The sequence below is a fragment of the Camelus ferus genome, chromosome 13 (assembly GCF_009834535.1).
Source record: "Camelus ferus isolate YT-003-E chromosome 13, BCGSAC_Cfer_1.0, whole genome shotgun sequence".
Classification (NCBI taxonomy): domain Eukaryota; kingdom Metazoa; phylum Chordata; class Mammalia; order Artiodactyla; family Camelidae; genus Camelus; species Camelus ferus.
This window is the reverse complement of record NC_045708.1, coordinates 45,783,993-45,799,326: the sequence shown is the minus strand read 5'-3', so window position 1 is coordinate 45,799,326 and position 15,334 is coordinate 45,783,993. Positions and strand designations below refer to the sequence as shown.

At 39.5% G+C, this 15,334-nt stretch overlaps 1 protein-coding gene across 8 annotated transcripts in view; it reads right to left on the bottom strand.

The window, feature by feature from the left end:
• Positions 1 to 15,334, bottom strand: part of PATJ (PATJ crumbs cell polarity complex component) — a 291,845-nt gene that overhangs the window by 38,097 nt on the left and 238,414 nt on the right. For all 8 annotated transcript variants that reach the window (XM_032494431.1, XM_032494436.1, XM_032494434.1 and 5 more), the window contains one exon: positions 2,710 to 2,793. In XM_032494431.1, the coding sequence (XP_032350322.1) occupies positions 2,710 to 2,793 (84 nt within the window). The remainder of the gene's footprint in view (positions 1 to 2,709; positions 2,794 to 15,334) is intronic.

Sequence of the window (15,334 nt, the reverse complement as noted above, 5' to 3'; positions counted from 1 at the left end):
CTCTACTGAAAAAAAGTTACCTCCATGGATTGAAAGTGAATTCTCTAAGCCTCTAAAATACCTCTTAAAAGGCCCTAACAATTATGCTTTTAATTAAAAAGCACTGTCATTAAATTCCAATATTACAAAAGCAATTCATACTAAATTCCAGCATCGAGATGTCTGCTCAAATCAACGTGATCTTTTCCAAGTTCACAGTTTTCATTTTCTCTTCTGCTTATTGAGAGATACCACCAAATGCACCAATGATTTTAAGAGAAATATCGCTGTGTGGCTAGAGTATTGTGCAGTAATGTATTACTTTAAGTGCCTTACATAAGTACCAGATGCATTATTTAGAACATTGACTGTGGAGGGGTAGGGGTGGGAATAGGAGGGCTCCCTATTTGAGAAGGGCCATAGGAAGCCCAGGTGTCAACGGGAGTAAATCACATCCCTCGGGTAGGACAGGCATGTGGGGAAATGGGGGAGCCGCTGCTTTGGAAGGAAAGAATAACCAAATTGGGGAGGAGTTCCTCATTATCTTATTTCACAGGGAAAACCAGACATTAGCTCTCTACTCTTTCTGCTCCCACTTGCACAAAAATAGGAGATAATGGGAATAGGGGTAGGAGGGACTGACTCTTCAAAAAGAACCAGAAAGAAGGCAGTCCAGCTAATCATAGACTCATATCTTGCCAAGCTAAAAAAATTATTTGGCTCTCTTTGTAAGCAAAATTTGGCTTGTCCTAATTTTAACATGAGGTTGGTATATAACCATGGAAGGCTAGCCTGCACAAGGCAGAGGACTCTCAAGAGCAGAAAGGCCATTGTTTGGAAAGGTATGGCCTCAAAATTTGTATCATCAAAGCTGCTCTGCCTTCTTCTCGAGGCAGCCTGCAGGCCCTAGGCTGAGTGTGCCTCACTATGCACCTGTAAACACAGATACAATGAGAACCAGTTCAAATGTGGAGTCTACAGCTGCTTAGAAGGGAAACATGTTCCTTAACCAAACCGAGAGCTACATTTCTTAACTCAACATATAATATGCTTTTGGGGACCAGATCTAGTCTGGGGAAAGAGAAGAGCCTGTCTGGCCGTCCTTAACAAGAAGTGTAGACCATCCAGCCATACTGGGTAATGTAATTCAGCCAGATGCCAGGAAATAGTTTAGCTGACCTTTCAAATTCTCCCTGTACTTAAATTTGCTTTCTTCATGCTACTTTGTCCTGAGTGTTCACTTATCCATGAGTATACTTTATGGAAATGAGCAACTGATGGTCTATTCCATACAAATAGATAAATTAAAAATTTTCTCTTTTACTGAGGTAAAAAACTGCTTGAACCGTTATAAAATAAAGTGTATAATTTATACTGTGAATTTATACCTGTGCAAAACCACTGCCACAATCAAGATAATACACGTATTAGATTTTGTTCCAAGTGACCATCACAGAAAAACCTGTGGGCTTACAAATCACGTAAATATCAAGACTTGTATGAATCTCTGCTGTTTTGAACATTCAATCTATTCCTCCATAAAGCCAATGATAATAGCACCAGTTAATTAGAAAATCTAGGGGAAAAAAATACCCCACCAAACTCCTGACCACTAAAAAATGGTGTTGTGTGCTAACGCGGTCAAGTCAATTCCCAGAGAGGCCTCTCTTATTTTTCTAACCTCATACACTAGCACCTTAATGAACGCACTGGGAATATGTCCTAATCCAACGATGAAGCACGGTAAAGGCCTGCGGAGTGAAGGCCTATAACTTGCCCTGAATTTAATTTGCAGTCAGCCTGGCCTCTCCTTTAACTCCTTCTTGCCTGCATGTTCTACCCTTAATTATATCTCTGGTTTCATCTTGGGAGGCAGACCTGAACCACCAAAGGGAAAAATAAAATTCTATGATGTCATTCATAATGCGCTATATTAAAGTTGCAAAGCCAAAGTGCACATGCCCACCATAAAATGTTAAATATTCAATTAAATTCATCCAATGAAAGAAATAAATGTTGCCTAAAGGTTTCACACCACTGAAAAAGCTCTTTAGTTTCACCTACCAGAATGCCTGGCATTGACTTTCCATTCACCCGTTCCCTAGCTCAGACACTGCCTGTCTTGGCTCAAAAGGTTTTAACACCTTTGCTAAATGAGAGTCCTTTCAAAAGAGGCAAGTTAAGCATTTCAATTTTTAATAAGTACCATCTACCACCTAAAGGGAGAAGATTCTACATTTTCATCAGTCGGGAAACAAAGGTGCCAGGGCATGGCCCTCCATTTGACATAAATATTTATTAGGAATAAGAAAATAATACTTAAAGCTGCAATAAAGTCTTCTAAAATATCAAGTGTGCATGTGTCTATGCATATGTGTTTTTAGGAGGGGATTTAGTTAAGTGTAATGAAGAGGTAAAAAAAATCAAACTGCAATACTATACAGTTCACTGGATATTAAGATTATAAAACCATGAGTTGTACTTTCCCCTTTAATTGAAAAAAGTTTTCACGGCCAATTTAGGTTGGTGATCTGTCATGATTCTAATGACAGTTATTTGATGTACATCAAAAAAAGAAGAGCAAGGTATATGTTTTGTTAAACTGACAAAAAAAAAATAGGTGAAAATACAGTTGAGTAGAAGACGGTGAGTAGATAAACTGACTTTTTGGATCAAGGTCAGGAAAGGAACCACATTTCTTGGTATAAAATAGAATTCGTAATCATATACCTCTAATATCTGGTCACCAGCCCAAAGTCTTCCATCTCTGGCTGCTGCCCCTTCTTCATAGACTTCATGTATAACTATAGCATCCTATAAAAAACAAATCCTTATTAATTTGCAATAACCATAAATGCTTCCTTAAGCAAACAACCAAACCATAGGCAGCAACCCATAATTTGCCGTTTGCTAATAATGTCATATTTTATTTGACTTAAACAAAATGCACAGCTATGGTACATTCAGAGGTATAGTTAATTTTTCCTCAGTTTATTATTTCATTCTTTTAGGGCTTTTGCCTAATATTTCAAGTTAAACCTCCCCCACGTGTTTTACTGCTCACTCCGCACACTGCTGCTGTGTGTAAACTTGAGGTGAACTATGTGTCATTCTTATTTACATTTTATGGTGTATTTTGAAACACGGTTTCAGGTATTTATTGGTATTCAAGGATTTGGCATAGATGTGTGGCCTGACGAAGGGGGTCTGTCAGGCCTCATTACTCAGGCAATGAAAGACAAGAACTTAGTGGAATGAACTGGCCCTGGAGGCTGAAGCAGGCAGTAGGTGAAAGGGCATTCACAGACCTAAGGGTAAGACACCTGTGGGTTCAAAACCTGACTCTGCCATCGTGTAACCTTGGGCAAATTAACTCCTGAACTCAGCATTCGGAGGCACAGAATCAGGACAATTTTTAAGGTAGGTAAGGTTTGGTTGAAGAAAGTGTTTTATGGTTAGTGAATTAAAATAATTTGTTTTTCTTCAAATTAATAACCTTAAATTTTTTATTAACATAAAAATAACATGTACCAGTGTGAAGGGCATAGTAAACCACAGAAAGGGACTGGCTCTGGGGCCCGGCCCTCCGCCCCACTCCCCAGAGGCAGCCACCGCCAACAGTGTCCCGAGGATCCCTCCGGACAATTTATGTCTATACACCCATTTATTTATATGTTTTGGTGAGACTATTTTACAAATATTTGATTGCATATGTTCATACAATTTTTCCCCTTTTCTCCCTCATGTTGAGCAAGGAGTTAAGCTTTGGAAGTCTTTGACTCAGGGATTTTTGTGGCGCTGAAAACTTGAAGCAACCAGAAGTCATTGGTTCTGAAGGGCACTGAGAAGATATTAATGGAGGTGGTAGGTGACTTGGAGGGCTGCTGGGAGAGGAAAAGTGCTTCTGAATGGTGACTACAAACAAGAGACTTGTGGGTCCCCTGAGAAGTGAGGATCTGAGCCCTGCACTGCCCAGTGGCCTCCCATTGCCTGCCCCTCCAGCCCACACACAGGCTGTAAGACCCTGCAGACAATGGTCGAGCGCAGCAGACTCCAGGCATAATGGATCTCACTTTCAACGAAGTCCTGAGTCCCAAGCATCGGGGCCTGGAAGCAGCAGGAATTCTGGATGTGAAGATGTCATGTAGGCTTGTGTACGTATGGGCTTGATGGACTGATGGCAGTGACCACAGGGGCCTAAGAGTGTCAGAAAGCTTTGTGACAGAACCAGAACCCTGAGAGTTAATGAGCCACCAAATGACTGAGCATGATTCTGCCTCCATCCAGAAGCATGGAGCCTCAGAATTAGAATTAAATTGACTTGAAGTAAATAAATGAAATATTTCTTGCAAAAATGTAATAGGATAGGAAAAATTTCCAAACCAAACCTACTTTTCAAAAACAAAAGAAACAAACAAAACGTTCCCTGTATAAATGCTGGAGTAGAGAAGCAACAGAAGACAAAGGTTTTTAAACAGATGACCCATCTGGATTCCAAGTATTTTTACCATAGTAAATGCTTTTATCACCACGCAGTTCTGAAAACATTCTTTATTATAGCAATTAGAGAGGCAGGCCCCTAAGAGCCAGGAAAGGTTCCTTGATCCAGATAATTTACATTTCAGATTCTGTACCAGCAATAGATTTTAGACCATTCTTTGTTTTAACTCTGACTTATGAAATTTCCAGACCCAGAGAGCATTTCTACTGCCAAGAGTTTGTTTCTCTGAACTGTTTCAGGGGAATGAATTTGAGGGAAATTGCTGCTTTAGGTATCCCAACAACACTGCCAAGATGACACTAGGGCCATTTTTACAAAGGCAGTGCAGGGAGAAAAGAATGTGAGCTCCTGGTTACACCCTGTGTGAGGCTGGTTTTCAAAGTCTGGTGGGCCAAACACCCCATTTTCACTAGATTTGGGAGAATCAGATCGCACTCATTCTACACAAGGCTTTCACAGAGCTAATTTTCAGCATAAACTCCTTTGATCTTGGAACATTACAAAAGTCAAATGGGAAATTTCTCTTCGTTCATACTCAAAGGGAAGAAAAAGACCCGTTGGAGTTTTTATTCAATAAAAGCAGGCTGAATCCAAAACTCTTAGCAACTTTCTGGGCTCTCAATGAACTATCATACATAAAATAAATATACCATTAATAGCCTCACATGAATGCTGAACTCAGTGCCAATGGTCTGCTTTTGGTCCATGAGTCTTTCTGCACGGAAAACTCCATTTCTTTCTTTCTTTCTTTTTTTAATTTGACTACTGCTGTGATTTCTCTTAAAGTCATCAGTGAAAATACAAGAAAATGAGACACCTTGACCGGCCAATAGAAAAAGGTCACATTTCTTACCACGTGCCCTTGTGTGAACAACTGTTCTAAAGCAGCGGTGGTTCTGGACAGCTGCATTAGCTGGGCGTGAGAGGGGTGAGAGATGGGGGTCAAGAGCTAAATTAGAAATGCAGGCTAACGAATTGGGGAAAAAAAGGATTTATTTTTCAAAACTTACATAGTTTATAACAGAATAGTAAGATAGATACTGGATTGGGATATTTTAGGCATCTGTTTGGCAAGGCTACATTAAAATTTTACTTCTTTCTTGCAGGGAGGGTATAGCTCAAGGGTAAAGGGTGTGCTTAACATGCACAAGGTCCTCAGTTCAATCCCCAGTACCTCCATATAAATAAATAAACAAACCTAATTACCTCCCACCACCACCAAAAAAAAGGGGGGGGGTGGATAAAGGGATCTTCTCTGTCCTTTTGAAAAATAAAGAAAATTCTTTCTGGCTTTGTATCCTCCTAATTTTAATGCTCTTGAGCTATTCAAGCAAAACTGCTTGTTGGCACAGTTCTGAGTGCCATCTCCCTCACCAGCTGCCCCCCTTTGTGTCTTTGCATATTTAAATAATAATCTACCCTAGATAATACCTCAGTGGCTCTGTCTACCAGTACCAAGGACTTCTAAAACTCGTCTCTTCCAGAAGCAGTCTATTAATCCTTTCCCTGTGGGGTGGGTGTGTTGTTGGCTTGCACTGAGGAGAGGATGCAGAGACAAAGGATTATGAGCTGGGCCTCTGGAGTCAGACCTCTCAGTCCAAATCGGGCCCCACTCCTTGTGACCATGGAAGACTGTTAACCTCTCAGCTTCCTCATTGTTATAAGGTTTTAACAATAATATGGATACATAATGCTTTATGTACAATGCCAGCACATAGTAAGGCAGCTCACTTATTTAACATCTGTGTGCCAAAGAGGCCACATACTTCCCCGTCTGCGCCATTTAATCCTCGTAACAACTAAGCATGTTCAATATTACTAGTGTCATGTACAGTTGGGGAAACGGAGGCTCAGCAGGGTCAGACCTGACCAAATCTTTGCAGCTTCTAAGCAGGAAAGATGAAATTCCAACCTGAGACTGTTTTGCACCAAAGCCTACGTTCCTATCACCACTGCAAGCTTCTCATCTGCTTCGAATATTTTATTTTGCACTTGTATAAAAATGAACTTGGGATTTCCCATACAGCATCAATTCTGTTGAAATATTGTCTCCTCAACTCCACAGCAAAAACCTTGAGGGAACGAGCTGATCATTTTACAGACAGTGAACAAAAAGACGACTGTGGAAGTGGAAATTGATGCCTGTGGCTTGGTGAGGTGGGTGATGACCCACGGGTCTTACTTGCTGGCGCTGGCACCTGATTCGTGGTCTGCACTGTGCAAAGCATGCTAGGTGGGCCCTCTCCCCACCCCGACATGAAGTCTTTCTTCATCCCACTTGTTATTCTTGTCGCCTTCCTTCCTTTCATCTCTTCAGTCCTGTTTCTGTGTACCCATATTACTCACTGAATGATTTTTTTTCTGCAGGAGCAGATATAGAACATTATATATATAAGTGATAAATCAATGTCTAAAATAAAAAGAGTTCAATCCAAGAAAACAAACTAACTTCTCCTAATTAATGGCAGGCTTGAGAATCATTCATAGATGACCAAGACTGACATACAATAAACAACTAATTTCCTCCTCGTAGTTGTGTGACACTCACAGGGACAACAGGAATTTAAGTCAGGTGTTTACATATTGCCCGAGATAAGACCAACAATTTCCCCCCGGGATACTCTAAATGACTCATTTGGCTTTCCAACTCGAGAGCCAGAGAACTTGATCAGTGAGTTGGAGAGTCTCTCAAAACATTGGGTTTTTCCCAATCAGAAGGGTCAGGCAGGATTTCAGAGATGTAGAAAAATCTGCTTAAAAACTTCTCCCTCAGCAGTCTATTTCTGAAACATGTTTAAATTGAAAAAAATTCCTTTATTCCACAACTAGGGATAACATTAAAAAAAAAAACAACATAGCAGGAAGTAGTAGCTGGCTAGGGAATTCATCATATTGTTTAAGGAACCACTGTCTTAATGTTTTCTTTCCTAAAAGAGTATCTATTTTAAAATACAGGCACAAGGCACTAGACTCAAAACAGTATATACTGAGAATTTTCTCTCCAGCACCTCTTCTTCACCCAGTTTCCCTAATTAGAAATAAACAGGATTAAGTTGTTTTGTGTATTTTTACAGAGGTGATCTACATATCTATATTTGAAAAGCACTGAGGCACCGAATGCTTGAAGTTCATGCCTTCTTTCATCTGCTACCTCCTTTCTTTTATGAAATTCCACTGGAACCAGCCAAGTGTCACCTCTTCTATGAAACCTTCTTTGACTCTCTTCCCCGTAAAGTTGACCAACCTGTCCTGTGGGTCAGTGCAATATCTCTTAGTACCACTGAATTTGTAGTATCATGATAGCTTGCTTATGAGTCAAGGTTCTGTGCCATCTCCTACTCTCAGTGGAACCCTTCCAGACGGGGGCTTTTCCCAACTCCTCTTTGCATCTTGGTGCCAAGCCCAGAGCAGGTACTCAATAAAGGTTTGCTGAATGATTATTAAGAAATTGGTTGGAGATAGAAAAAGGCATCAAATGATCCAGAAACAGAAGGCTGGCAAGCTTAGTATACCATAATCTTACCTTAACCTAAACAAGTTTCTGATGGTAAGAGTGATATACAACCAAAAGACCCATCACACATGGATATTAAATCCATCTGAATTTCCAGAAGGATTACTTTAGCTCAGAGAGCAATTTTAAAAAGCCAAGTATGAGGGACTTAATTATCACTGAGCCCCACAAAAATCACAAACACCTCCAGGGGGATTTAAACTCTGAATTACTGGGAAAGGATTTCCTAACACGCAGTAATGTATCCTCAGACAGAGTCAAAGTCATCAGACACTTCAGCCCATCAATCACCATTTTCTTTACTGTTCAGACTGCCAACAAGTAGAAAAAGTAACTCATAAACACACCAACCATTCAGCAAAAGGAAATTTTACTGTTGTCACAATAGGCCCATAACACTTAAAACAACCATGTGTTAGAAAAATTAACTAAGGGTCTCCTGGGGACTGAGGGATACCAATAAGTGTCCTTGCATGGGTGAACTATTTCCATAGAATTAGATTTTATATTTTCATTTCTAGACATTCAGTGGATTGTTTTAACAAGCATTTTAGGATGAAACACGGATAAAATAATTATATGATAGACACTACAAAGGACTATATATATATATATAGAGAGAGAGAGAGAGAGAGCGCTTAATTTTACTGCTTTAAGGCACATTTTGCTTAATTTGGATGACTCTGGAATTAAATCCAGTCTTTGCCATAGTCATAAAGGCTCCCATATCCACTCCTAAGGGATATTTTAACCACGGAAAAGTTTCATATTGAAGTTCACATTTAGGTGGAAAACTTCTTTACCAATGATCTAAAAACAGTGTTACGTCTTTTTTCTCTGCTTTACAGGGAAAAGAAAATTGCTCCTAACAAGAAAGACCCGTGAAGACAAAAAGAAGTATTAAAAACATTACATAAAAATGGACATTTTTCCCCCTCTGGAAGAAACCATGGTTCAGATCTGCAGCCTCAGAGGAGTAATGCTACTTTTAAATATCACTTAATAAAGTTCCTCTCTGTGGCTGTCAGTGTTCAGAAATCATACAGACATGTCTTCTATACAGTGGACTATTTTCTTAGCAGGAAGGCCAAACTAATAAGAGGTGATAATGCAGTGGGGGTGGCAAAATGTGCAAACCAAAACTTCATTCAACTGTACACTAAAAACATATGTAGATGTATTAAGTTACTGATCTGTGATGTCTATTCCCATTAGGGAGTTTAAAAAGAAAGTGTGAGTTAAAACTGTTAAAGTATGTCTCACTTTGAGCAAAACTGACAGGCTCCAAACTGTATTTATATAAATAAAGGGAGGTGTGTCTTAGAACATGACTCTTTTCTATCCTAACTCCTTTGTGACCATATTCTTTAAAAACTGAGCTTCCCTATTATGGTTCAATTAAAATGTGATTCGCACTTTGATGCAAAAAGTGATCAATAAAAAAAAAAAAAAAAAGAGGTAATAGAGTGTGCAAGAAGGACCCAGGACAGCGAGTGAGAGGACTTAAATTTTCTGACGGCTCTGTAGGTAGCCCGACCACTTTGTTATGACACTTAATATCAGTAAAGCACAGAGCTGAACGACATGACTTCTAGAGTCATTCTAGCTCTAAAACTTCAGACCTCTATGAACCCATATAATGTGCAGAGCAAGAGAGAGAAAGCCTTTGTTTTACACAGAAGCTTAGGCTCTGCCTAGGACTAAGACCTCCTTCTAAACGGCAGACCAGAAGAATCCGACCTCGCATAGGCTGAGAGAGATCAGAAAGCTATGGGGGCTGGGTCAGACCGTATTCGTTATCTTTGCTGCAAAATTTAGTGGTGCAAACACCAAACTAACCACTTGTTTGTTGGTAATTTTGTAGGGTGGCACCGAGCTCAGCTGGGCAGTTCTTCTACTCTGCATTGTGTCATCTGGGCTCTCCTATGAGTTGGCAGTTATGCTGGCTGGGGCCTCAGCTGGGATGGCAGGGTCCCTCCGCTTCCAAGAGCTCTCTCCATACGGTGTGTCATCCTTCAGGAGGCCAGTCTAGGCTTGTTCGCAAGGTGGCAGTATTTCAAGAGGACAAGAGATAAGTTGCAAGGCCTCTAGAAGCCAAGGAAGCCACACCATGCCACTTTCACTACTATTGGTCAAAGCAAGTCAACGGGAAGGCTCAAATTCAAGGAATCTGAAAAGAGCGGCACACAATTTATGGTCAATTTTAATCTACTTCAGACTCTATCACGTCTACCAGAGGAATTTTCCAGCCTACAAACAACGGAAGGCACAGTGGATGGTGGGAAGAGTATTGGCTATGGTCACATAAACCTGTGTTCAGATTTTACCTCTGCCACTTCTCATAGCTTGTGATATTTCTGTTCAGTTAACCAACCTCTCTGAACCAGTATTTCTGTCTCTGTGAAATAGAAGTAATAACCCTACGTGTTAAGAGTTTGAGGATGAAACAAGGTTATGTACGTGATGTCAAAGTGCCAGCCAAACAGACGTTAAATGGCATCAAATGAGGGCTCCCAATGCGTTATACCTAAGGTTTAAGCAGCACATCCGGTACATGAGGGAAGGAATACATGTATGTCAGAGTGGTCAAAATTCTTGACTCTAAGGATGAATGACACCGGTCTTGGTCCTTTTTTTAAATTTAATTTTCATGTTATAAAGATGATCCTGGAATATAACTGACTGCTTCTTTTCAAGAAAGATTATGCAACAAGGATATTTTAGGTTATTTTTTCTCAAGCCATGGACCATCTGAATGCCAACAAGATGTAAAGCAGACTACAGGAGTCTGGTTCCTAGATATTTTGATTTTTCTGTTTCAATTAAGTGCTCAAACATTGTTTGTGGCTTCTGTATTTGCAAATTTGCCTGCTCTCCCAAATCAATGCTCTTGGTGCATTCATGATCATTTGTGGACATGAGCAGAGTGGTGAAAAATCTCGAGTTGCTTGATTTGCTTTTCTCAGCAGTTTTTGAGAAAACCTGAAGGGCTATAGTTACATAAGGGAAGTCAGCAAGAATCAAAGGAACTATCTACCACACTTGGAATCATACTTTTAAAAATGTGGATACTCTGCTCACTCTTAAACAGTGTTCACTACACCGATTTTCTAAGAATCTCAGAACACAGTCAAGACTTTAGTTAATCCCCATAAAATCTGCTGAAAAAGGAACAAAGAGTCTATATATTCTAATCTCAATCATCTATTCTAATATGCTTGAAGTAATGTATGAAAATTTGCACCTACCAAGTCCTTCAAAGAGAAAGAAAACTGATCACAAAGTTTAGTACCTGTTATTTTGGAATATTGAAATATTCTCAGGTAATAAACTATAGACACCATAAGAAGGCATTAAAATAGCAATAGATACAGAAGCTCTTTTGACATAAAAGTAAAAGTAAGGATTAAATGATCAGTTACACAGAAAGTAATGACACAAATCTGTGTGTGTGTGTGTGTGTGTGTGTGTGTGTGTGTGTGTGTGTGTGTGTTTTAAAGCAAAGGATTATGTAAGCTATCCAAAAACTCAAACTCAGAGATTGCAAATTCCTGCACATTATTTACAGGTAACCAAAAAGTGGAATGAAAATCACACCAATAAAACAGCTACTATAAGAACTGCTACGAATATATAAAAATGTTTCACATTTTAAGATTTTGAAAAGCTTTCCCTTCTCAAGTTCAGAAACTTTTATATTTACTTAAAATGGAGATCCCTTGCCAAGTCTGATTTAACAAAAAGTTGATACTCATCAATATAAATATAATTTTTCATACTGAAATATAGATTTATTTTCAGGAAATAGGATAATATTTGTATTATATTTTATAAGTCCCTATAGTTCCATCTGGTCCTTATTTATCTAAATTTTACTCAGCTTGCATAATATTTTTGCTTACAGTCATATTCTTTAAGATCAGAAATGCCCAAATCTGGAAATTCAGAGGCACTATTCGTTAACATTCTTTCAGTGTGACTCATAGACTTTTTGTAAACTCTGGTTTGATTTAAAATAAATCTAAGGTAATAAGATGTTTTGTATAAAAATATATGACTTAAGCAATAACAATAAAAGGAACTTGGCTTTGGGGGATTCCACGCCAAAGCAAACCACACTCCTCATGAAATAGACTGTGCAAAGTTCATTTGAAGGGGAATAGCAAAATAAAACACTTAATCAAATGTAAAAAGCTTTCTCCTCTGCTTACTTTAAAAAATATCCAGTGTTTTAAGTTGCTACAGTCCTGCAGTTAAGTGACTGGAAGCAGTGACAGCTAAACAATAGCTCCCAACGTGGTGAAGTGTTAGGTCAGCTCACTTCAGAGTCTGACCTACGGATATGGCTGCAGGGCAGATGTTCTTCACTTCAGCTTCTAGATGGATGAACTTCGCCACAAAGTGCCCAAATGGGAGAGTCCTTTGACCTTGATGCTTTTTGCTAATGTACCTCCCCTACAGAACTTCTGTTTAATAACAATGAATTAAATTAGTAGTAAATCAGGTGGTGAAAAAAATACCGGTGTGCAACTTGGAGAGAAATGACAAGATTCTGAATCTGACATTCCAGGCCTTGTTAATACTAGGAATACCTAAATCTTACAATCCTGGAGTCCACTGACCTCACTCACAATGAGATGGTACCAAGAATATAAAGATAGAACAAATACCCTAGTCTACCTGTTTCCCTCTTGCAAAGAGACAAGGCTTATCTCCAGACCCAGAAGAATACCAGTACAGCAACTAGGACTTATATTTACAAACTTTCCTTTCCAAAAGTGGTAACAATCAGTAGCTTCCATAAAACAAAACAACAGAATAATAATTATGCCTTATTGTCTGGTTTAAAAAACTCAGGACTTTGAAGTTTTAAGAAATTTATGAGACAGGATTGCAAAGGAGAGGGGAATGAAGTTTCTTACACCATCATCATCTTGAAAAAGAAAGTTGCAACTGTTCCCCCTTGATTACAAAACTAAGTCTAATAATAGTAATATTCTCGCAGAGTAGCTGCCCACCTTTGTCAAAACATTTCCTGAGATGGGGCATTCACTATCCCCAGGCAGTTCACTCCATCTTTGGTCAGCTGATGTTTAGAAAGTCCTTTCTCATAATAACGTGAAACCTGTTTTTCACTGAGCCCCTTAGGAGCACCTGAATTGTTCTCATCCTTCATCCACAAGGAGGTTACCTTACATGTTTGCAGAAAGTCATCATTGTCCTTTCTGGTCCTTCCTTTTCTAGTCTGTTCAATTCTTACTCAGATTAATGTGGTTGCAACAATGTTGTTGTCAACCACGTAATCATGCCCAGAAATGAAAATACTCTGGTTATACTTAAAACTGAACTGAGAAGTACTCCAGACAGATCTAACAGCATGTGCAAAAGCCTTGCATCAGGTGGGAACAAGACTCATTAAAGGAACTGAATGAGGCCGGCATGGCTAGAATTCAGTGTGAGCACAGTGAGGCTGGGAAGAGTCATATTTCTAAGTGTGCAAGGCGCTATATGGGGGTACTAAAGACACAACATAAAACACGTCTGTTCTCAAGGAGCTCAGGGTCTGGTGGGATAATTCCCTTTTACAGATAGTGGCAGTGCTGGAAAAGGGGCCCAAAGAGTGTGGCTTTTGAGTCAGATTAAACCCCAACTGGACCAACTGCTAGTATTAGGTCCTTGGAGAAGTTACATAAATAATCTGTGTCTCAGTTTCCTCATCCATAAAATGGGGATAATGTTACTATTTCTCTTGTAGGATTGTTGTGAGGATTAAATGAGATCATGCTTGTTACTTACATATTAAGAACAGTACCTGAATCACTTTTTAAAAGTTGATGCTGAAAAACAAATTGCTACTTATCTAGAAACAAAGTTATGTTTCTCAATGTGCAGGGAACATACTAAAGACACATAGATGAAGGGACCAAAGGATCGACTTTAAGCTGAATGTTTAATAATAATTAATAATAACCGAGCTCAGTGTAGACAGGCACTAGGAAAGTCTTTTATATTTTTTTATCTCCATACCAACCTTAAGAGATAGATTGGGTCATCACTACTATTTTCCAGAGGAAGAAACAAATTTAATTAGGGTTAAGTTGCTTGTCCAACGCCCCACAGTTAAAGATCTGGGATTCTGATGCCACAGAATCCGCAGAATTACTCTGCTATGCTGCCTGTTGGGCTTAACAGAAGCATTGTCTATAGTCTGGGACCTCTGACCATGGAGCTCAGAGAAAGTAACATGCAGAGCAAGGGTCCTAGAGAACCTTTCCTCATTCTTTCTCCATTTCATGTGCTCAATCCCAAGAACAGATCAAGTCTACCAACACTCTAAAATAAAATATTTAAGTTTTCTTTCTCTTTTCTAGAATTCCCAAGGCTGATAATAAAATAACCCCAATAACCAACACTGGAGAGCTATATTTTACTTCTAAGGACACTGCAAATAAAACTTCTAGTCAGCAAGCAAACATTTCTGAGAAGGGGGCATTGAGGGATACAGGGACAGGTGCAAGGAATATAGTGCAAGCATCCTGAGAGCTAAGAGTCCTTGGTCCTTCATTTGGCTTCTGAGCCTGCAAGATTTCATGCAAATTACCACTCCAAGACCAAAAAGGGGGTGGGAGGGGAGGGACAGAAGGAAAGGATGGCTAGATAGGTAGATGGAAGGAAATTTTAAAAACATGAATTAATATACTATCTCTTCTGTGCAATGTGCCTTATGTGGTATCCTGGCTGTGTGTCTCCGTCAAATTCGTATGTTGAAATCCAAATGCCCAATGTGATGGTATCAGGAGGCAGGGCATATCACTTTGAGAAGTGATATGGTCATGAGGCAAAGCCCCCATGAATGGAATGAGTGCCCCTGTAAAAGAGGTCCCACAGAGCTCCCTTCCTCCTCTCACCAGGGAAGGATACGGGAAACCTGCAACCCAGAAGGGGGCCCTCATTCGACCATGCTGGCCCCCTGACCTTGGACTCCCAGCCTCCAGAACTGTGAGAAATACATTTCTGTTGTTTATAAGCCACCGCGTCTGTGGTATCTTGTTACAGCAGCCCGAATGAACTGAAATGCCGGCTTACGAGAAACACGTAAAAACGAGCCTATATTAATTAAATCTAGAAAGTTCATACTACAATAAAAAATGTTTAAAAAAAAGTTCATACTATAGCTTTACTTTTTTCTACTTTCTAGAGAAGGTCCTTATTTTAATAGTCCCTATTATGGTTTTTCATTGGTTGATCCCCTCTGTTAGACCATAAACATTAAAGGCAGTAGAATCTTCTTGAGTGAGTGTGTGAGCTCTTTAAAGGAAGGGTAATTTCACTCAATTCTG